The 24,680-nt window shown below is 48.5% G+C and overlaps 1 protein-coding gene across 6 annotated transcripts in view; it reads left to right on the plus strand.

The window, feature by feature from the left end:
* Positions 1-24,680, plus strand: part of bahcc1a (BAH domain and coiled-coil containing 1a) — a 107,169-nt gene that overhangs the window by 25,149 nt on the left and 57,340 nt on the right. The window contains exon 1 of one of the 6 annotated variants that reach the window (XM_080776702.1): positions 11,936-12,066. The exons of the other annotated variants lie outside the window; for them this stretch is intronic. Within the exon in view, the coding sequence (XP_080632828.1) occupies positions 12,054-12,066 (13 nt within the window). The 5' untranslated portion in view covers positions 11,936-12,053. Of the gene's footprint in view, positions 1-11,935; positions 12,067-24,680 lie in introns of those variants that run through there. 6 annotated transcript variants of the gene reach the window in all.

Below are 24,680 nucleotides of genomic sequence, written 5' to 3' on the forward strand. Positions count from 1 at the left end.
CACCTTACTCACTCAGGTGCTAGCCATAAATCTGCCTCACCCCTCGCTGCCCTGCTGAGCACACAGCAGGAGAGGGGGTTTCACCCTCATTCAAAGAGAGACAGAGGGGAGGGGGCCATAGGGGAGGAAGAGAGATAAATGGGGGAGGGGTTGGCGGCGGTGGTAATGAGAGCCCCGGCTCACATGATTATGGGACCGCCTGATAGGAATCAGGGTCTCTCTCAATGAAGTCAATTAACCCCCCCCCCACCCCCCAGTAATTATGCACGGATTGCTCGACTGTTTCTCTTTCTTTTTCTTTTTTGTTGCTGATAGGCCGTCTTAGCTCGGCTCAGCATAATGTGCAGACTCACGTATCCGCTGTGGGTTACACATGTATTTTTTTAAATGGGCATGGCTGTATTCCCCCCCCCCCCCCCTGCACACCCCACCTCGCTTCTCAGGCTAAACGACACCAACCCTATGCGAACATTCGGCCAAAAGAACCTATTTACAATTTCTGCTATACTGCTGGGTGACCTAAAGTGTCACTGTTGAGCAGCCTAACACACACACAGACCCATTGACCATTGCAGCACACACACACACACACACACACACACACACACACACACAGCCTGCACCGTTCAGTTCAGACGGGTGAGTGGGGATAAAGGAGTGGGCCGGGTATGGAGCCCTTGGGAATCCCTGGCCAACTTGGTGTTGGGAAAGCATCAGTGTCATTTTAGATTGGCTATTTGGCTATTTTTGTATTATATTTTTGAAAAATCTTTGAAAGTTTCCTTCTCCAAGTTTGAGAACCACTGATTTAGAAGAATCGGGCCTCATGTTCTTAACAGGGTTAAGTGGTTATAAAGCTAATACCAGGCCAGTAGGGGGCTCCACCCGGGGGCGGGGGCGGTGGGGGGCTTTGGGCGCCGGTCATTAGTGCATTAAGTGGAGGCCGGCGGATGGCTGGACTCTGTGGTCAGAGTAAACAGGCTGTGTCGTAGAATGTCAACAGGACCAGGCGGCTCCTTCACAGCGGCCCATGTTGACATAACTGCTCTCTTATCTGAGAGGAGAGCGGAGCCCGGGCCCACAATAGAGCACTGTGCCAGAACAAATACAGTAAGGAGATAGAAACCACACCACACTCACACACACACAAACACATGTTGGTGCGTGGTGCACGGCACGCACACACACACGGACACGCACACACACAGACACGCGCTCGTGCACGTGCGCACGCCAGCTGCGATTCAAGGCGTCACGTGCTGCCATGGGTCAGCGAGCGCTGCCACTCAGGCAGACTTGGACGTAGCGGAAGGCATGCGGCAGAAATAGACAAGTGTCCGACCGCGGCGCGGTGGGACCGTAGCCCAGTTGTTTGCGGTGCCGCTGAAGAGGGCTCTGTTCTGTTCCGACTGCTACCAGACGGCTCTTCAGTGCAGCCCATGGTGAATAGCATGCAGCGTGGGCGTGTTTGTTTGGATGTCAGGAATCTCTCTCTCTCTCTCTGGTTGACGGGCCCCTCTCTCTGCTTTCCCTGCCGCCGCGACCTGGAAAAGAGCGCGCAGGCCGGCCGGCCCCCGACGGTTATGAGTCACAACGGGGATGAAGTGAAACGCCAGAGCTCTCGGCGGTGTGGAACATTCCACTTTCCACTGTTTTTTAGCCACATTTTTCTTTCTGCTATACTACTGCGTGAGAGAGACAGTGAATTAACCAGAGAATGGGGAATGGGGAGTTTATTCTTTATTTTTTATCAAAGCACCACCGGCACATTTGCTATTATTCAGTGTCAAAACATTGCAGACGCCCACCTGTTGCCTAATAACCCTCCTTTATATTCCCTCCCTCCCTCCCTTCACTGCCTTGAATCTCTACCTCTCTGTTTTTAACCCCCACCCTCTGCATTCTGCGCTGGGTCTTGGCTCACGTATTGCATTGTGATCTCCTGTTGAAAGCTGCTGCTCTCCCAGGGATGGAGGGACACCTTCCCTTACTACCTCTCCTCCTCATCTCTGTCCGTGGCTCCCGTCCAAACTCCCCCCCCCCTCTCACCCTCCCCGTAAGATTTCCAAAAATCGCAGTGGCAGTCAGTCGAGGCTTTTAGCTGGAGGCTTGCTGCCGGCCCCCGGCACGTAGGTGCTGACATGTTTTATGACTCGCAGAGCTAAACGTATATTTAAGAAGAGAAAAAAAAGGGGGTAGAAAAGCTAACATGTGCGCCGGTAGTCTCGCTGCTCAAAGCCAGTTTAATGGTTACAGAGGGATAGCTCCATTTCAGGGCCGCTGTGCTGCTGCTGGGGAGCGAGGCTGGGGTGGAAAATATACGGTTTTCATTTCTCAGTGCGTTGTGTGAGGCATAGGCTGATGTAGCGTTTACAACACGCTTCCTGTTGCGGCCAACGCTCCCGGCATGCCGGGGCGCTGTCCAATCAACAAGTCCTCTCCCAGCAAAGGTCGATTGGGCCCCGCCTCCTCCCGCTGGCAGGCCCCTCCTTCCGTTGGCAGGCCCTGCGGTCGTCCATTGATTCCTCCCACTGCCTAGACATGACTCTCCACACCTCCATCCCACCTAGTGGGTTACCATTAGCGTGTGTGTGTGTGCATTGTGTGTGCATTGTGTGTGCATTGTGTGTTTTTGTATGCAAGGCCATCGCAGACCTCTGGCACAGAGTTCTGATTGGATGCAGCAGGTTCCCTCACACTCCTCTCCTCTCTCCTGATTGTTGTATTATTAAAAACTAGAAATGCACTCTGTCGAGGTGCCAACTTGTCCTTGCACACAAGTAGGCCCTACGTGGCCTACTTGTGTGCGGGATGCACACGCAGATCCGACACACCAACGGACCCACATGCGGAAACAACGGTCGGACATGTGGTCGGACATGCGCTGCTCCCGTGCTTGCAGTTATGGTTAGGTTAGGGTTTGAGGTAGGTTGTCGTTCTAATGACAGTCGGACCAATAGTATGTCGGAACTAAAGCCTGTACCTCTTGTGCGCAAGCAGAGTGTGCACATACACAGCCGATTGCAGTACTTGCACGCTCTGCTTTTGCAAGTAATAAACTCTGAAAATGCACACGGCCCACCCATCTGACCACTTCAAACGGCAGCCGATAGGCCTTCAAGGTGTTAAAGTGGGCCCTGAATCCCTGATCTAGAAAAGTGCTAGAGGACAATAATGGTGGCCATGCTGCACAGACTAGGCCACCGGGCTGTGAAGGAGCTACTAGAGGACAGCGATGGTGGCCATGCAGACAGCTAGGCCACCAGGCTGTGGATCATCATCATCATGATGATGATGATGTCCCCACCGTCCCCGGTTTAACCTTGGGATGCACCGTGGATATTTCTCTCTTGTCTTTGTGCGTCCGTTCACCCCCCCTCTAGCTGTTTGAGCGAGCCCACACCAGCCTAACCAACTGGAGAGGAGGAGAGAGAGAGAGGACATCAGAGTTTTATGGCTGCCCTGCTTAATGTTACACTTCATCTGCTCGTGTTCCAGTAACGATGACCTTCTCTCCGCCCGGCGCAGATTGCAGGAAACGCTCCTAATTTCGCTCAACTCGGGCGAAGTGCGCCTCCGCAGACGCTGAGCAGGCCTCCCCGGGCCGCGGCGTTGCATGGATGACCAGTGTCGAGCGAACACGAACGCAGGGGGCGGACTGGCGTAACTCAACTTTTAAGGCCCTGGTCTGTCAGAGGCGTTGCGTGAAAGAATTTACTGTGAGGTTTGGATGACCTTGCGTGCACTTGAACAATGCATGACCGCCGCACTGGGAGAAATGGTGGTTATCTGCAGCGTGGGGGGAGGCTGTATCGTGGGAGTATTGTCTGTACAGCAACGCAGGCTTTGTCAGGACGGGAGTCAAGGAGACTGTCACAATTATACTGCATGTGTGTGTGTGTGTGTGTGTGTGTGTGTGTGTGTGTGTGTGTGTGTGTTTGTGCTCTGCAAAGTAACACAGTATGCTGTTTGACCTTGACGACGCAGGTGCCACCCCCCCCCCCCTTCCCTGCCTCCATTTTTTAGGTTATCAGAACGAAAGGCTCACATTTGTCTTGGCCAACGGTGCGAGAATTGAACATTTCTCCTTTGTTCCCCCTTGTGAGCCCTGCAGTGTGGCAAATCATATTCAGGGCCGCAGAAGGACCTTGGGCCGGGCGGCGCCCGGTGCTCCCGGCTCTCCGCTGGGTTATCATCAGCGCTGTTCTGTATCTGCTCCTCTGACAGGACGCATCAGGCGGAGAGAAACCAGAGCCAGGGGGTAGGGGGGGGGGGAGACGCCTTTTATTTCTGTCGCGCACATCACTCCCAAGACTTTATCGTGTTACGCCGACCGAGAGGACAGCGGCAAAACCAATTTGCCCCCCCACAACCCCCTGGCGCGAAGCGCACCTCTCCCCTCGTTCCGGACGGGGACGCTATACGGGCCTCGGACAGAGGAAGGAATAGGCCGTTGTTACGGAGAGAGAGGTGTGTGTGTGTGTGTGTGTGTGTGTGTGTGTGTGGTGGTGTACTGGACAAGAGAATACAGGACATTCCAATGAGTCCTGGTTGCCAGTTGCATGCTGGGAGGCTGATTTATGGGTGTTTCTTTGGGGGAGGGGGGTGGGGTGAACCTGTGACTCCCTATAAAGAAAGACGTTCATTAAACTCCCCCCACCACCCACGCCCAACGCTGATGGACGGAAAATAGGGATGGAGTGCAGACACATGCTGCGATCACAAAGATGCAGATGCAAAGATTCATTTTCAATGGGAGCCAGCGACATGACGATACAAAGACACATCCAACGTCCAACAGCTACAAAGCTACAAAAATGTTGAGCTGTTTTCAACTTCGGTTACAAAGATACAAAGTTACAAATATGCTGTGTAGCTTTGCATCCTTGTATCCTCTGCATCTGCCCGTGTGAACGCAGCAACACAGAGCGACGAGGAAATAATAACTGAGAGATAGCAAGTCCTCTCCAAAGTAGTGGTTCTTCAAACAGGGGTCTGGGTCCTTGAGGGGATTCCAGGAGGTCCCAGCGGAATTAGTTTAACATAGCATAAAAAGTGGCATAAGTCTCTTTAACCCTAAACATCAGCTATATCAAAATAGCAGATCACAACAAGCTTGCATAACCTGTCGCAATGCGACAAGTTATGAGCTTGTAGATCTGCCATTTTCAAAAACAACTCTTTTTGGGAAAGTTTTAACCACACAAAATCTTCTATGGGGGTTCCCCCTGGCACTAAATATTCACAGATGGGGGGCCCTTGCCTTGACATGGAAAAAGTTTGAGAACCACTGAACTAGAGGGCGATTATTCCACTCTGAAGTGAGTGTTGAGAGTGAACAGAATGAGGTGACGATGAGGGAGGAGGATAAAGGAATATGGAAGATGAGGAAGGAGCTAGGGACGATGATAGAGAGGGTGTGTGGGGAGGATGGAGAGGGAGTGCTATAAGAAGGGTTGCATGAGTGATGGCTCTAACGGAGAGAAAGAAAAGGAGAGAAGGTGGGGTGAGGAGTGAAGGTGGGGAGATGGACAGCACGGCCGAATCAGCTCTGATGAATCCGGGACGCTTTCAGATTTATGCAGAGTTGCGGCTGTCATTATACATCATACCAAGGAAAAGAGCGGAGAAAGGCATTATGAGACCTTTGAGCTCTGCGCACGTTGAGTGTGTGTGTGTGTGTGTGTGTGTGTGTGTGTGTGTGTGTGTGTGTGTGTGTGTGTGTGTGGCATCTCACCGCTCGCACGGCTGTCGCCATCTCCTCCAAAACAAACTCGCAAGCACGCCTCACTTGATCTGACACAGACAGAACACACTTCGTCCCGCGGTGCGGCGGCGGTAACATCCACCCACGCACCCTTCCCAAAAAACAGCTTTTTTTTTTCCTTCATCAACACCGCCAGTTGAGAGACGCCGCTCGCTCAGACCACCCAGGACCGAGTAGCCGGGGAGCCGCTTTGATGTGGCACCAGCATATGTGTGGTGCATGGCTATAAGCTCTGGTAAAACACACTCGCAAAAACACACTTTTAACTGCCTCCTGTGTGGCGTCATTAGTCCTCATCCCTGAAGCAGTAGGATTGCTTAGAGAGACAGAAAGGGAGAGAGAGAGAGAGAGAGAGAGAGAGAGAGAGAGGGATAGAAAGGGAGGGAGAGAGAGAGAGAGAGAGATAGAGAGAGAGAGAGAGAGAGAGAGAGAGAGAGAGAGGGATAGAAAGGGAGGGAGAGAGAGAGAGATAGAGAGAGTGGCAGCCACCTCCTGTGCCAGGCTGTGCCAGGCGGCAGATATTGGAGCCGTATGGTCACCCTGAGGGAGCTTGAAACCTGCCCAGTCCACAACCACATCTCAATTAACCAATTAAGTTCAAAAGTTAACAGGGGACTAATTAGAGGGAATAGTGCTGACGAGATACTTGTTTTTTTTTCCCCTCGCTAGCAGCAGCCAGGCATGTCTGTGTCCGTGCGGCCCGGTTTGGCGCGAGGCGTGGAGCGTTGCGTTGCTGAAAACATGCCTGTGCGTTAGTCACCCGTCCATCCGTCCCCATAGCCCAGACATTAAACCAATGGATTTTAGATTGCTCAGTCATCCGCTGTAAAGCGTCCCAGATCTAGATCCAGAGCATTCTGTGTGATTTTTTCCATCAGAACCAGTGAACCATGAAAATCCTGTTGTTGATTTTGTTTTGTACACTGAAAGAGACCTGTGACAGATTGGTTGGAAAGTGTGTGTGTGTGTGTGTGTGTGTGTGTGTGTGTGTGTGTGTGTGTGTGTGTGTGTGTGTGTCCGTTTGCGTGTGTGTGCGTGTGTGCATGCGTGCGTGATCCAATTTCTGGTGTCCCTATTTTTGGCATGACATATATATATGGAGATGATTCTTTTTCATTTAAAGCTTTATTAGTCCGAACGTGGTACAGTAAGACAGGACTAAAAGGATAATACAAAACAGTCCTGGAGACTTATTTCCATTGTGGTCCTATCTATTCAATTCATCAATATAGCATAACATATTTATACATAAATAAATGTATACATACAAAAAAACAACAATACATCAACAAATACAAACACTATATACGAAATATATATTTCTAAAATATTTCCAAAATATGGAGAAATGAGAAAACGGAGATCACAACACATTGCAATACATTGTAGAGCTGCTATTGTCACTATTTCTTTTAGGGCTTCAGTGGTTAATGGATCCCAAATGGGAGGTTTTAGGTCCTTGTCGGAGTGTAATTTTTTACATTAAGTTTTTAACAGCGTCCTATCAATGACTTGATGGTTGAGGCGCTGTTCGCTGACGTGAAGTGCCTCCGGCCAAAACGTGTTTGTACACGTTGTGTGTGCCCGGCCACGCTCTGGAAGGGATTGGTTCAGGCTATTGGCTGCTGTCACCAATAAAAGATAATATATGTGGGATGTATGATACAATTATTGCACGTCCCTTTGAGCCCTGCAGGCAAATGTTCCTTGCTTCTTAGGAAATGGAGAGAGAGAGAGAGAGAGAGAGAGAGAGTGAGGCGCACACACAGACACACACAAAGACAGAAATAGGTGTGTGTGTGTGTGTGTGTGTGTGTGAGAGAGAGAGAGAGAGAGAGAGAGAGGTAGAGGTAGAGGTAGAGAGATTCTCTTTTTTACTCTGTCCTGATTCCAGCGAGGAATCTCATTTCGACAGCTGTCTCGTAAGGAAATGATTATTCAAGTTTGTGTGAGCTTGATTCAGCTTCAATGATTATGTGTATGCGAGTGTCAGCGTGCGTGCGTGAGTGAGAAAGAGAGCTCTCTCTCTGGGTTGGGGATGTTGCGACTCAGCAGCATGAGGGGTGAAGGACTCCCCTGGACTCTCATGAGTGGGGAACCCAGGAGGATTCCTCCCTCTTTCCTGTCTTCCTCCTACGTACCCCCCCCCCCCCCCCCCCCCTCCACTCATCTCTTCCTCTGCGAGGCCCGACAATGCTGGGAAAGAATTGTGTGTCATTAACGAGGAGACCGAAATAACGTTTATGGTTCTCGAGCAGCAGCAGAGCCTCTGAAACCATTTTCCATATCGGTGCAACGTACTGCACAGGCCCTATGGGGGAGTAAATCGGATTTTCTCCTCCCCGTGCCAATGGCAAACATCATGGGAAAGAAAACAGATTGGATCGTTAGAAGATGGGCTGACACAGCTGTGGGCGGCTCTTTTTGTGTGTGTGTGAGTGTGTGTGTGTGTGTGTGTGTGTGTGTGTGTGTGTGTGTGTGTGTGTGTGTGTGTGTGTGTGTGTGTGTGAGTGTGTGTGCGCGTGCGTGTGTGTGTGCGTGCATGCTGCAAAAGGCTGAGTGAGTGTTCATTTAACTCTGAGCAGTGTACAAAATGTAACTCAGATGTACACCCTTCCATATGTTTGCCTACATTTTGTACACTGCTCCGAGTTAGAAATGGATAAACAAGCACTGACGATTTTACTGTGTACGTGACTGTGCTTGTGCGCGCGCGCGTGTGTGTGTCAAGGGAGAAAGAAAGAGATGGAGTACACATGTGCATGTTTAACGCGCGATATGATCATGGGATAGAGAACAACATGCAGAGAGAGAGAGAGAGAGATAGAGAGAGAGAGAGAGAGAGAGAGAGAATGGGAATAACTGGAGAAAGCGAGTCACACATGTGGACGCTTTGGCGCGCGCGTGTGTGTGTGTGTGTGTGTGTGTGTGTGTGTGTGTGTGTGTGTGTGTGTGTGTGTGCACTGGGCGAGCGAGATGGATGAGCCCCGCTATGATAATCACAATTTTCATGCCTCAGGAATAAGGAGCCGGAACGCGGCGAATGAACGGCCCTGAAACATCCCCCATCCACCACCACCCCGCCCCAACCCTCCCACTCCTCTTGTAACAATGGGCGAGTTAACAAGCGCACTCACCAAAGTTTGGACAGATAACAAATGGTTCCCCTTGAGGAGTGTATAGCCGTCCTGTATACAGAAAGGAAGCACCGCCGGCCCTGTGAGCTCTCAGCGAAATGTCAAGCCGCTTTTATTGGCCGTTTCATGAGTACCGCTGTAGCCGGTTCTTTGGTTTCATTTTGTTTTCTTTATTCGGACAGAAGCAGAGAGCAAAATGTCGTAACAGGTAGCGCGATCAGGGGAGATTTAATGAAGAGAGGGGAAAAAAGTAAATTAAAAACCAGTGTGGCGAGAATAACAAGGTCAGGTTTGGCCTGAAAATACTGACTACTGGGAGTGTGGTTCCAAGAAAAACAGTTTCCTTTCTGGAATAATGTGGGTTTCCTGTGACGTTATGAAATGTTTAAACCTGAAGCGGTCGGAGAGACGCAGAGTTTGAGTGAGAGACTGAATGGAGGGGCCATTGGAACACATTTAGCATTATGTCATGGGCGAGTGTGTGGGTGTGTGTGTGGCCTGGCTGGTTCCACTGTCTTTTTTGGGGGGGTGATGACGAGAGACTATGTCCTCGTCCTCCCACACCACCATGTATCCCAGCCTGGAATGTCTGCCTGTCTCCTTATGTGTCTACATGCCCAGCGAGGAGGCCGGTGACTCAGCACCGCCTCCTCCGCTTTCACACGGAACACAGCGTGCCCTCCCCCGGTATACGGCGCGGTCCAGGGCCATTTTAGAGGACCTCTGCCAAAGCTACAAGCTTTGCTGTCTCTGTCTCTACCCTTCCATGATCCCACACCACCAACAAAGACATCCAGCTCAAGCTGTTTTATGTCCTTCCTCCTCAAACCGAGTCCATGTCCATGTCCAGGTCCGGCCTCTTCTTGGGGAGTTTGAACCTAGGCACAGCTCGCCTTGCCCTCGCCATCCCCCCCCCCCCCCCCCCCCCCCCCCCCCCACACACACACACACACACACCCGGCTTGACATTGAAAGCTCACATTGTCTGCAAAATGTTACACTTCTGGCCTTCGTGTTAGCAAATATCTGCTCCGGCGCTGTGTGTCCAGCCCCTTATTTACCATGCCTATAAAATGTGTCTTCAGTAGGGAACATTTCCAGACATTACTCTCCCTTCCCGCCTACCCACCACCAACAGCACCCCCCCTTTACTGCCCACCCCCACTGTTGGCACAGGAGTGAATTAATTTTTTGGGCGAGCGGTGGAGCCCTCTTTTGACAATGAGAAACCTCTGTCGGCCTGACAGGACTTTATAAATGATTAATTGTGGTAAATGTGAGGGAGAATGCTCCCACTGGGGAAGACTGGCGTGGAAGGTGTGGGGGGTGGGGGGTTGTATGGCATGTGTTCCTCTCCATCGCCTTGTCGGGACGGCTGAATCATTTTCACACACTGCCAACAGAACAGAACAGTGGTTGGCGCCAGATGAGCATATATCTTTAGGATGTCTGGATCTTCATTGACTTAGCTCCACGCTAGTAGAACAAATACATATCCCGCTGAAATGTTCTCCCCAGACTTGTGTGGTAGGGCTGAGCGATATGACTTCAAAATCACGTTTTTGAAAATTGTCGATCTACAAGCTTGTGTTGTGAGTAATGTTCACTATTTTGGTCGGCCACCAAAGTATAATACAGGGTTATGTGGTTAATCAGCCTATAATGTATTAAGTTGATTATAAAATGTTCTATTGGAAGTCGATTTGTTGATAGAAGATAAACAAAGTTGTTTATTAGTCGGTTATTAGCCGGTTATTGGTCCTAAATATGGGTTTCCATATATTTCCGGTTAATTGCCCAGCCCTACTGTGTGGCCTGCACTGTGGTGAGCCTGAACCGGATCAACAAGTTCTCTTCAGGCTCCGTGCCAAGCCGAGACTAGACAGTTGGGGCTAATTTGTTTAGGATTAGAATCTCTCTTATCCCTGTCGTGTCCAACCCGTATGTCGTATAAACAGCTGTGCGAGGTTTTGGGAGAGCTTCAACCGCTCCCCTAAAAGCCAATTCCATTTGTGCAACATATTTGAAAAGAAATTCCCAGAAACGCTTTTACAGAGTCACAAGCAAGTAGCCGACCACGGAGCCAGTCCACAAACACCAGCTGCCAACTTTATTCAAGACGACCACACGCACGCACGCGCACACACACACACACACACACACACACACACACACACACACACACACACACACACACACACTCAAATGGACACCAGACGCTCTTCATTCTTCCATCTTCATCTTGCCTCATGCCTCTTCTGAACCGTCTTTCTACCTCTGCTCACTTCTGGACGTCCACACCCATTTCTCTCTCTCTCTCTCTCTCTCTCTCTCACTTCAGTTCAGTTCTCCCACCCCCGTGTTGACCACATCCACTAAAGTCACTCCACAGGCACGCAGTGTGGAGAGTGATGCAGGCGTGTGCTGCTAGCACTTTCCCCCCCACCGCTGCGCTGCATGGGCCAGGCTCCAGGACCGTACTGCGTGCTCTCTCTCTCTCTCTCTCTCTCTCTCTCTCTCTCTCACTCTCTTGATTCCAATCAGATGAGCCCCCCCGCTGGAGCCTCGGAGGGCGGGAGGTCCACTCCCCCGCCCCGAGCCGGAGCCCTGGCTGCCACCCCCACCTAACCCCAAAAAACACAACCCACACAAAGCCAGTGGGAGGGAGATTGTCAAGCAAGGGGCAGCGGTGCAGAAAAAAAAACACACACACAAAAAAGGCCAGGCGCTACAGTTGTTTCCGAACCAAGGATGAATTTGGCTACCAGTTGCACTAATGTTTTCAAGATGACTATGACTGTTTGAAGGAAATCCCCCCACTTTAGTAGCCATCTGAAATTCCTCCTGTGTTTTATTGTGAGGAAGTAGGCGCTGGGTTAGTCAGCGGCCCTCCAGGGTAGCGTGTACAGTCTGTCTGGGACTGTGGGTGTGAGCAGTCGCTGGCTCTAACTTTGGAGATCCCCCCACTCGCCCCTCTTACAAGAAGCCAGGATCTAGAAGTGTGTTAGAGGGAGCATTCGTATTTATGTCTGTATTACGCGTCCGTCTGAATCTCTGGGCAGAGCATGGAACGGTTCAGCTACAGGAAGCTCTAATCAGGAAGACATTGTCACAGAAAAAACTTTCAAGATTAAATTCCTGCTCTGGCTATGTTTCTCCTTGGTAAGTAAAGACTCCAAGATGTCGCTCTCTCTCTATTTCTTCAATCCCTTTCCTTCTGACTCATTCTCCACTCCTTAAAACTCCTGTTCTCAAAGCGTCTATACGAGGAGAGGAGTGTTGATCGAGGATCACAAGCTCAAGAAGGTTTGCGATGATTTTATGCGATTCCGAAGCGGTCTCGGCTCAACACCCCCTGCTCCCGGCGATGGTTTATGATTTTGGCGCCTGCTTTTGCTGTGTCAGGGAGCTCAGTTCAACCCAGTGCCAGAGATCGCTACCGCAAAAGCCAGCCGCAGATTTGACGCCGGCTCACGTGGGGAGAAATGAAGGGGTCGATGTGTTATTTTCGTCTTTGATCATCTGGCTCTTGCTTATATTGATGTAATTTAGTTGAGACGGGGTTTGGAGGGAGTGTGCTTTCTCGTGGGAGATGACATAAGGGTAGAGAGAGTCAGTGAGCAGTGATCACAAAGCACATGTTTTAGATGTTTATATAGAGGCTGGCTTCAACGCAGTACTTTACGTCAACTGGCTCAAGCTTAAGCCTGATTTATACATGGGGTGCCGCACGCCGCGGAAAAACTGTAGATTGGCTATTCTTTTTTTTTTCAATCCGCAGCGACACCAGCACATTATGTATGAATGATGTATGAATCAGACTTTATTGACCCTGGGAAAGGGGAGGAAGCTGCTCTCAGACACTGCTGTGTGCGCGCAGGTGTGTGTGTGTGTGTGTGTGTGTGTGTGTGTGTGCATGCGAGCTCGCGTGTGTATTTCAATCTATCATCAGCATACCTTCCTCTCCTCCCTCACCGGTGTTTGCTGAGCAGCGAGCTGTGGAGAACAGGTTGATGCAGTCACACCTGCGCTCTCTCTCTCTCTCTCTCTCTCTCTCTCGCTCTCCCTCGCTATCTTTCTCTCTCTATCTCTCTCTCCCTCTCTCTCTCTCTCTCCCTCTCTCTCTCTCTCTTTCTCTCTCTCTCTCTCTCTCCCCCTCGCTCTCTCTCTCAATTGTCACTGTCTCTCTCTCGTGGTCTGTCTGGTCTCCGTGTCTAGACGACGTCCATCCGTCCCTTCAGGCGGCGGGCCGTACGTCGGTGGTTGACACAGCGAGCGGAGAGGAGGACGACAATAGAACTGTGTCTCTCTGTCCTAGAGACAATATAACTGTATCTCTCTGTCCTAGAGACAATAGAACTGTGTCTCTCTGTCCTAGAGACAATATAACTATCTCTCTGTCCTAGAGACAATAGAAACTGTATCTCTCTGTCCTAGAGACAATATAACTGTATCTCTCTGTCCTAGAGACAATAGAACTGTATCTCTCTGTCCTAGAGACAATATAACTGTATCTCTCTGTCCTAGAGACAATATAACTGTATCTCTCTGTCCTAGAGACAATATAACTGTATCTCTCTGTCCTAGAGACAATAGAACTGTATCTCTCTGTCCTAGAGACAATAGAACTGTATCTCTCTGTCCTAGAGACAATATAACTGTATCTCTCTGTCCTAGAGACAATATAACTGTATCTCTCTGTCCTAGAGACAATAGATGTTGTTAACCGTATCTCTCTGTCCTAGAGACAATAAACCGTATCTGTCTGTCCTAGAGACAATAGAACTATATCTCTCTCTGGCCTAGAGACAATAGAACTATATCTCTCTCTGTCCTAGAGACAATAGAACTATATCTCTCTCTGTCCTATAGACAATAGAACCGTATTTCTCTTTCCTAGAGACAATAGAACTGTATCTCTCTGTCCTAGAGACAATAGATGCAGTTATGTGTGTTTCTTTGGCATGCGCGTGGGCGGGGGTGCGAGTGAGTGAGTATGTGCGTCTCCCCAGAAGGGAATGCTCAATCCTAAAAAGAACATGGTGTGTGTTGTGGGTGGATGCTGTTCAGAACATGGTGTGTGTTGTGGGTGGATGCTGGTCAGAACATGGTGTGTGTTGTAGGTGGATGCTGGTCAGAACATGGTGTGTGTTGTGGGTGGATGCTGGTCAGAACATGGTGTGTGTTGTGGGTGGATGCTAGTCAGAACATGGTGTGTGTTGTGGGTGGATGCTGGTCAGAACATGGTGTGTGTTGTGGGTGGATGCTGGTCAGAACATGGTGTATGTTGTGGGTGGATGCTGGTCAGAACATGGTGTGTGTTGTGGGTGGATGCTGGTCAACAGAACATGGTGTGTGTTGTAGGTGGATGCTGGTCAGAACATGGTGTATGTTGTGGGTGGATGCTGGTCAGAACATGGTGTGTGTTGTGGGTGGATGCTGGTCAGAACATGGTGTATGTTGTGGGTGGATGCTGGTCAGAACATGGTGTGTGTTGTAGGTGGATGCTGGTCAGAACATGGTGTATGTTGTGGGTGGATGCTGGTCAGAACATGGTGTGTGTTGTGGGTGGATGCTGGTCAGAACATGGTGTGTGTTGTGGGTGGATGCTGGTCAGAACATGGTGTATGTTGTGGGTGGATGCTGGTCAGAACATGGTGTGTGTTGTAGGTGGATGCTGGTCAGAACATGGTGTATGTTGTGGGTGGATGCTGGTCAGAACATGGTGTGTGTTGTGGGTGGATGCTGGTCAGAACATGGTGTGTGTTGTGGGTGGATGCTGGTCAGAACATGGTGTGTGTTGTGGGTGGATGCTGGTCAGAACATGGTGTGTGTTGTAGGTGGATGCTGGTCAGAACATGGTGTGTGTTGTGGGTGGATGCTGGTCAGAACATGGTGTGTGTTGTGGGTGGATGCTGGTCAACAGAACATGGTGTATGTTGTGGGTGGATGCTGGTCAGAACATGGTGTGTGTTGTGGGTGGATGCTGGTCAACAGAACATGGTGTGTGTTGTGGGTGGATGCTGGTCAACAGCTCTTGTTCTTTCTCTTTACTGTGTTGGCCCGTGGTTCTGCCTGCAACATCAAGTGTTATTACTGTGAAAGGGAAAGGCACATCAACACAACAACAGAAGCCACTCACCCTAGTGTCAAGTTAATGCATTGGTAGCACGACCGCAGCCCAAAACGGGTCACACATTTTTATTTTGAGATATTTGTTGTACTTTACTTGAGTGTTTCCAATTTCCAATACTTTTACTTCTACTCCACTACATCTCGGATCAAAATATTGTAATTTTACTCCACAACATTTATTTGTTTTCGCCATTTGTAAACAGTCGATCAAGCTCACAGTGCGTCACATCGTGACCTGATGTGCTAATTTTTTTTAAGTATATCTGCTATTTTCAAAATATTTGTATACATTTGAAAACTTTTGAAAACAGGAAATTCTACATAACGAGTACTTTTAGTTTAGGTACTTTAAGTACATTTTGATACAAATACTTTTGTACATTTTTTAATTCCGGACATTTACTTGTAACAGGGTAGGTCTGCATTGCAGCATTGATACTTTTACTTAAGTAAAACAATGCGAGTACCTTTTCCAGCACTGTGCCGTTGTGAGCGCTGACCGTCTGCATCTGCCCTGTTCTAATGGTTCTATACATGCAGCTGTCTCTCTGACCGTCTGCATCTGCCCTGTTCTAATGGTTCTATACATGCAGCCAGCCGTCTCTCTGACCGTCTGCATCTGCCCTGTTCTAATGGTTCTATACATGCAGCCGTCTCTCTGACCGTCTGCATCTGCCCTGTTCTAATGGTTCTATACATGCAGCCAGCCGTCTCTGACCGTCTGCATCTGCCCTGTTCTAATGGTTCTATACACATGCAGCCGTCTCTCTGACCGTCTGCATCTGCCCTGTTCTAATGGTTCTATATACATGCAGCTGCCTCTCTGACCGTCTGCATCTGCCCACTGCTGTTCTAATGGTTCTATATACATGCAGCCGCCTCTCTGACCGTCTGCATCTGCCCTGTTCTAATGGTTCTATACATGCAGCCGCCTCTCTGACCGTCTGCATCTGCCCTGTTCTAATGGTTCTATACATGCAGCCGCCTCTCTGACCGTCTGCATCTGCCCTGTTCTAATGGTTCTATATACATGCAGCTGCCTCTCTGACCGTCTGCATCTGCCCACTGCTGTTCTAATGGTTCTATACATGCAGCCGCCTCTCTGACCGTCTGCATCTGCCCTGTTCTAATGGTTCTATACATGCAGCCAGCCGCCTCTCTGACCGTCTGCATCTGCCCACTGCTGTTCTAATGGTTCTATACATGCAGCCGCCTCTCTGACCGTCTGCATCTGCCCTGTTCTAATGGTTCTATACATGCAGCCAGCCGTCTCTCTGACCGTCTGCATCTGCCCACTGCTGTTCTAATGGTTCAGCATGCAGCCGCCTCGCCTCCAGCGCCTCGCCTCCATGTTGTTCCCATGACAACCGCGCCTTCTTCCCTGCCTGCACCGCCTTCCCGCCTGCTGTTCACTGCAGGCCATCAGTGAGGGCCTTCTATACAGGCTCGCGCTTGTGTGCATGTGTGTGCGTGCGTGTGTTATGTGTGTTGCATGTGTATTTGTATTACTACATGTGTGAGGACCACTCACCACGACGCATTGTGAGCTTGTTGTAAATGTGCTATTGTCGGTTATAGGCCATTATAGAGTTAATGGCCAGATTTCTGTAAAAATGGCATCCATAAAATCAGCGTCCTAAATTGTTGATGTCCTCACAAGTTAGTAATATCAGTAAGACGCCCTGAGGACGAGAAGCAAGGGCGAGGTCGCGCTGAAACAACAGAGCTTCTTGAGGTCAGATGTAGAGTTGCTGGCCTGCTCCATGTGCAGATCTAGGTGATGAGCCAGGACACGTGCAGGCGTGCCATATATGGAACGTGTCTTGAGTGTACAGGGTTTGATGAGGTCAGATAAACATAATGGAATGTCAGAACAGGTTAGCTCCATATATGGAGATCTAAGGGTTTGATGATGTCAGATATATATGGACGCGAGATGCAGGTTTTCATAGTAAACTGTGACTTATGGTCGCAACAAACGACTGTGTGTGTGTGTGTGTGTGTGAGAGAGCGAGAGCCAGGTTCTTCCATCCCTCACACCCTCGCTGTAGAGAGGAATTAGTGCTGTAGCCTACATTTGCGGCCTGTGTGTGTGTGTGTGTGTGTGTGTGTTTGATGTTGACAACAACTGAGGGAGGGAGGTGGGGATCCCCCCCCCCCCCCGCCCCATGCTTCCCCCTCCTTTAATTCTCTAATAGGATTAATCTCCATCCCTGTCAGGGATCGCTGCCGATTAGGACACACATGACCCGCACATTTCTTAAGCGGCCATACGAGCGCACCGCTGGCACGACTTAAGACCCAGAGAAATAAATAAACAGCGCTTCAAAAAAGAAAGAAGAAAAAAAAACACGAGAGAAAAAAAGAGCCCGCATGCAGAGAAAACACACGTACGTTATACAAGGAAGCTGGCTTTATAGCAATGGCAGGCTCGGCGGATCCGTGTCGGCCCTTCTAATAAGCTACTAAGTAAACAGTGTGGCGGGCACCGGCTCTAACGCCTCTGACCTCCGCTCCACTTCACCTATACGTTTGCTTTGGTTGGCAGCGGCACCGCACCCCCTGCCCTGGGGGAGCAGAGAGAGCAGCTACAGCGCATGGCCCGCGGGCCAGCCGAGACCCAAGCCCCCCTCAGACCCTGCCTTTACAACCTGCGTGTTGCTTTCTCACCAACCCCTCTCACACTTAAATGCCTAAGACACCTAAATCCATGTGTATTTGTCTGCGGACCCCCAGCTGAAAAAAGGTTTTGTAGAGAGACCCCTTAAGCGAAGATATGTGTTTTCTCTGTACATTTTTATCACACGATTTCTGTAAACCCATTTAACTTCACCCGCAGTGTCAATTGTCTAATATAATCCTGGGCGCTATATACACTCCCATAAAATAGGTTTTAATTGTGATGCTATATTTTATTATGGATGAATTGAACTCCCTCAAGGTCCCCTGGCTGGCTGGGGGGGGGGGGTCTCCGCACCCTGCTTTGAGAACCAGAGCATTAGGCCTTGTTTAATAGGGAGCCGGTGCAGGGAGGGGGTGTGTGTAAGAACGCTGCAGCATCCTGTCATAAGACAGACAAAGAGAGAGAGAGAGAGAGAGAGAGAGAGAGAGAGAGAGAGCTTTGACTAGTTTAGTGCTCAGTGGGAGATCCCCTGCTGGCTGCAGTTAGCAGGTCATGACACAGAGAGGGCGGGGTCAAGGCCTGTGAGTGACAGGCTATGAAGTCAGCGGTGCCCAACAGGACAGAGGTGATGTCTGCAGTCATCATCATTCTGTGTCCACCACTGACCGTACACAGCCATAGCTGGCCCTCTTCCCAAAGCATGGCCCATGGCCGCTGCTATTCCCTCTTCCCAAAGCATGGCCCATGGCCGCTGCTATTCCCTCTTCCCAAAGCATGGCCCCTGGCCCATGACTACCAGGGGGGTCCCTCCACACATGACTTTTGGGGGGTCCTCACTCCTCAGATGACAGTGAAGTGACAATTTACCGCTTTCTGTAAAAATGGCATCCATAAAATGAGCGTCCTAACTTGTTAGTAATATCGCCCTGAGGACGAGAAGCAAGGGCGAGGTTGCGCTGAAACAACAGAGCTTCTTGAGGTCAGTTGTAGAGTTGCTGGCCTGCTCCATATGCAGATCTAGGTGATGAGCCATGACATGCCTGTTACGGCCACTTATTTTACCCCCATTTTTTAAAGGATTTAATTTCATTTTCATGCCTTGTACTTCTAATGATACTGTAATGTTGAATTACCACAATAATAATAGCCTGAAATGAAAATGTTATTAATTTTTCTTATTAGCAATGAAACATTTTGTTCTATTCAAAACACACTATTATTATCATCGTTTTGAAAGAAAAATGTTGATCTTGTATAGGTGCCTTTCTTTCATTTTGCTCGAGGCAAAAAAAAATCACTTATGGTCCCTGCACATGTGCGGGGGGCGAGATTTCTTTCCCTAGGATGATTCGAAAATTCGAGCACTGTGATTGGTTGTCAGTGGAGTAGGAAGCGCTGGGCTGTGTTTTGGACCGCACACAAGTGTTTATGCCTACTAGTACTCTAACTCTAACCCTAACGCTAACTCTAACCCTAACCCTAACCTAACTCTAACCCTAACCCTAACCTAACCCTAACCTAACTCTAACCCTAACTCTAACCCTAACCTAACTCTAACCCTAACCCTAACCTAACCCTAACCCTAACCTAACTCTAACCCTAACCCTAACCCTAACCCTAACCTAACTCTAACCCTAACCCTAACTCTAACCTTAATCCAAAAACTATTAAAAAGTCTGCGGTTGTAAAACATTGGCGGCAGTGGGGCGCGAACCAGCGAAGCATATATTACAAGTCGGCGTAGTAGTCCACTAGGCTAGCGAGGCAGCTGGCAGAATGGGGTTTGTGTTTATATTAGAAGGTGAAGTTCCGCCCGCGCGGGTGGCGCTTTCCTTGGCTACTAGTAGTAGGGCGGGGCTTCGCCCCGCCTATACTACTACTAGCCGGTGTGGTAAAACAAGCGCTCCTTCCCTCGAATCATCCTAGGGAAAGAAATCTAGCGTGCGGGGGAGGGGTGGGGGTGCTGTCGCAAAGAAAAACAACATGCCAGATTTCTTTACGGCAAAATAAACTTTCTGCGGCTTTTATATCTGTATACGGATTTTAAGGACGTTGTGCTTATAACTACAAGAAGATTCCCCTATCTGTAGCCTATACAGCCATGGGTTACTTTGTTGGAACTCGTCTGATGGAAATAACTTTTAATGACCTGCGGCTGCATCGAGACGATCAGTGGAGAGTCACAACGTAGGTTAATTCATGCTCATTTATTAATCTAATAATGCTGCCCGCTGAATATACACAGACACAAATCTACACTTCATGGAGTACCTTTTTTGGACCTGGTGGTCTGATATAAATGAAATAAATACTTTTAATGTGCGCCTGCTACAGTAGAAAGGACAACTATAACTATCAAAATAGGGTAGGGGTGTGCCGTTTCCACGGCGACGGATGATGTCATTTCATTTTGATCTGATTTCATCCAAATCTGATACACCGGCATTTTCTTTTAGATCCATTTTTAACTTTGTTTATATGTAGTCAGGCAGCATAGACTTGTAATTTTTGTTTGGTGTAGTTTTAGGATAACCTTTTCCTTTTCAGGTAGGGCGGGGTTTTGTTTGTTGTTGGCTTTGGCCACCCCGAAGATTTATGCTCTCCCTACTCTAAAGATGCTGTAAAGATCCGTTATTTACAATAAATGTGAATTATTATTTTGCTACTCTGGTTTGGTTCCTTGCTAGCTATATGTGTTACTCCTTAGGCCTCTAGACTCCATATAAGGTCGTAACAGTGCCATATATGGAACGTGTCGTGGAGTGTACAGGGTTTGATGAGGTCAGATCAACATATGGAATTAATTCTACTGTATACTGGCCATAATATGGAGCGTGTCACGAGGCGTGACGCAGGTTTTCATAGTAAACTGTGACTTATGGTCGCAACAAACGTGTGTGTGACGTGTGTGTCCCTCGCTGTAGAGAGGAATTGGTGCTGTAGCCAACAAACGATTATATATTCTATAAAAATGTGCAAACCTTGGCCAAATTGTTAAATAATGTAAGAGGAATAATTGTGAAAATAGACAGTCGAGCTTGTAGATCTGCTCCTATTTTCACAATTATCTGTGGAAATGAGTCAAACTAAATTGAATGCCTCAACTCCCACATTCCACGTGTTTATCAGGGCGTGGAAAGGTTGAGAACTACTGCTGTAGATATAGACGGCTTCGGAGCCCCAAAAGATGCAGACGCCTGCCGGCTTGGCCCTCCATATGTCTGTCCCCTGTTAGTGTCTGTCCCCTGTTACTGTTAGTATGGCCCGCCATATGTCTGTCCCCTGTTGGTGGCCCTCCATATGTCTGTCCCCTGTTGGTGGTCCTCCATATGTCTGTCCCCTGTTGGTGGCCCTCCATATGTCTGTCCCCTGTTAGTATGGCTTCTACTTCTAGACTCCATATGTCTGTCCCCTTTTAGCGTGGCTTCTATACTTTTAGTCTTGCTAAATTGCAGAGCTCCCCGCGCATTTCAGATGCCCTAATTCTACCGCTCTATCCCCATCTTTACCTTTGAGGATACTATCTCCTCTCCTCTCCTCTCCTCAAGCGGGGGTTTTGGTGTCTTTTTCTCTTTGTCACTCTGCATCTGGCTTTCCCCTTCCCCTGTCTCCAGGGTAGGCCCTGTTAATAATGCAGAAGGATTAGGTGATTCATGTGGGCCAGGGGAGAGCTGGGGCTCTTCGGGGTGATGGGCAGAACACGGTATAGGCTCCTCCTAGCCAGTAGAAGGTATAGCTTCGGAGAGAGAGAGAGGGATGAATGGCTGCTCTGGCATTAATTAAATTAGGATCATTTCTCACGTTTAGATTATGTTTTACGTGTCTCGGGAGACGCCAGAAATTAGAATGTCCAAGATGGAAGGTCGACAATTTTGACAAGTTGCTCTTTTCCATCTTTATCCTGTGCTGCCATAGTGGGCGGTGCAGGATAACTGGATGTACTATGGGGATGGTGTCTGTAACTAAATAGATGGTGTCTGTTACTAAATAGATGGTGTCTGTTACTAAATAGATGGTGTCTGTTACTAAATAGATGGTGTCTGTTACTAAATAGATGGTGTCTGTAACTAAATAGATGGTGTCTGTTACTAAATAGATGGTGTCTGTTACTAAATTGATGGTGTCTGTTACTAAATAGATGGTGTCTGTAACTAAATAGATGGTGTCTGTTACTAAATAGATGGTGTCTGTTACTAAATAGATGGTGTCTGTTACTAGATGGTGACTGTAACTAAATAGATGGTGTCTGTTACTAAATAGATGGTGTCTGTTACTAAATAGATGGTGTCTGTTACTAGATGGTGACTGTAACTAAATAGATGGTGTCTGTAACTAAATAGAAGGTGTCTGTAACTAAATAGATGGTGTCTGTATTCTGTAAGCGGATAGTAAGTTGAGTTCCACATGCTGTAGATCTGAAAGGTGGTCTCCAGGAAAATGAGGAAATGATTGTTTGATTCTTCTTCACATAATCTGGCTGTTGTGTTGCCCCCCCAGCCCCCCACATCATGTAATGTATACGTTCACCTTAGCATCCATATATACCGATATGGCTGATCGGCCACGCAGCTTTAGTTAGCTATACTGATATCACTGAAGCATGGCGTCAAGCTAAGGTGTTCCATCATAGAAACCTAGATAGCTCATTCAACGCTGCAGTTCATTGGAGCGACCTGTATCGCAGATTCGCAGCCGCCATACTTGGGAAAACACAGTATAGTTACTCAAAGTAACTATACTGGCCGATCGCAGTGCATATTTTCCAGGACTATTTTCATAATCTAGGGTGTGTTTGAATTAAATAACCAGAGTGCCCCAGAGCACCAGTGCCCTCAGTACCTGTATCCGAACGCACCGCGGGTTACGAAAAGACCTGCCCCCTGATTGGCCTGCCGAATGTCCCCTTCTGTGACGCACGCGGAGGCTTGCCTTTCCTAAAATGGCACCCCAGAGCCAGAGGAGGCGTCTACCTTTCTATGTCTGTGTTCCATCCCCACTGTCGGCACGTCCGGAACTCAAATATCACCTATGGGCTCTGCAGCCACCAATAATGGTGGACATGGACGTGAGCCATGATGTTACACGTTTTGCGAATCCATCGTTTTGCCCGTTTTAGGAGACGCCAGGCGGAGCGTATTAAAAAATGTCCTCTCTGCAAAGCGGTTTTCACTGTGTTACGTTTTCAACCCCCGATAACGCTGCTGCCGTCTAAACGGAAGGCGCGTCTGATATTTCATGTTTCCGTTTTCTCTAGAGACTGTTGCCGTGTAAAGGTGTCTTGTGTGTGGTCCCTGGTTCACAATCAGTTGAACATCCCACTTGGCAAGGGCAGCAAAAATGTGCTCCAGCTATTCAAAAACAAGCCTATTGCTGAGAAATACTGTATATCAATCGCATTCTTCGGCAACACCATGCCTCTTTCATTCTGTGTGATACATTAAGTATTTATTTTTTACACATATTTTGTCCTCGTGTGGAACAAACCTCTTTGCCATGTGTGTTTTTTTTATTTCTTAAATCCTGGAAACCATTTTATGTTGCAGCTGTAAATGTGCTCATTAAATAGTAAGGTGTCTGTTATGCATTTACCTTGTCCACATGTGAGTGCTACAGGTCTCTCTCTACCTCTCTCTACCTCTCTCTCTCTCACACACACACACACACACACACACACACACACACACACACACACACACACACACACACAGGATGGGTTTAAGTGGTTTTGGAGGTAGAAGTTTTCTCCACGGGGCTGAGCGTCGTGAGATAAGCTGGGGGATTGTGGGGGATTTCTACCTGTCTGGACCTATGGCACTGGAGGAGGGGAGTGTGTGTGTGTGTGTGTGTGTGTGTGTGTGTGTGTGTGTGCGTGCGCGTGCGCGTGTGTGCGTCACACTGATTAAGACCTCCAACCTGCAGCTATCACAGAAGGGTTGATTCACGTTTAGATTGTTTGATGTATGGTGAATGTAAATCACACCAACTATGATGATCACATTATACAAACACAGCACAATCCTCCTCTGTTCATTTAACTCGGAGAGTGAGTGTACAAATGTTACCGCATGTGGAGTCGACCCTTAAGGGTCCATTGGTAACATTTGGTAACATTTTGTAAACTCTCTGAGTTACAAATGGATACATTAATGGAGGGTAAATTTTTACACCCTCCCTCTGAATTAATTTGACACTCACAATTTTGCAGACTGCACTAGGTCCTCCGAAGCTAGTGTGTGTTCGCATTAGTGCACACGTGAGTGTGTGTGTGTGTGCGAGTGCTTGTGTGTGTGTGTGTGTACGTGCGTGTGTGCGTGCATGACCTCATCATCCAGTCCTCCTCATGCATATGCATTCAGAGACTTCATGGCTATGTGACTTGGGGGAAATGAATGTGTAAAGTGCCGGGGCGCCCGCAGGGGCCCCCCTTCCTTGTTCAAGTGTGCCGGTGGCGGGGCGGGCGAGCGGGTGCGTAATGGGAACGCAATTTAAGTGGCGGTTAATCAGTGTGTTTTCTCTGCCTTTGCCTCCGTGATGCATAATAGACAATCAGCCCTGCGCGGTAGCACGGGCGTCGCTGCGAATGGTCAATTACTCATTGTACGTCCTCCTGTTAAACACACAGTTCAGCCAGCCGGGGACAGATTGCCTTGCTGCTTCCATTATTGTGCACGAGGAACAAGAAAACAACAAAAAACCAACGCAGAAGGAGTTGTGGAAAAAGCACTCAAATGTTTTACTCAATAACTAAAATCCAATAAACGGGACTTTACAAAAAGATTTACTCAAGTAAAAGTATCAATACAATACTGCAGTGTAGAACTACTCTGTTTCAAGTAAAAGTCTGGTAATCAAAATGCACTTGAATAAAAGTGCAAAAGTATTGGCACGAAAATGGAGTTAAAGTACCACAAGTAAAATTGCGCAGAATTTCCCATTTCAAGCTTTCAAATGTATACAAAATCTTTTGAAAATTGCAAATCTATACAAGCTTGTAGATCGGGCTATTTTCAAATGGCCG

This window comes from Protomyctophum bolini, assembly GCF_963924005.1.
Source record: "Protomyctophum bolini genome assembly, chromosome: 11".
In the NCBI taxonomy this organism is placed as follows: domain Eukaryota; kingdom Metazoa; phylum Chordata; class Actinopteri; order Myctophiformes; family Myctophidae; genus Protomyctophum; species Protomyctophum bolini.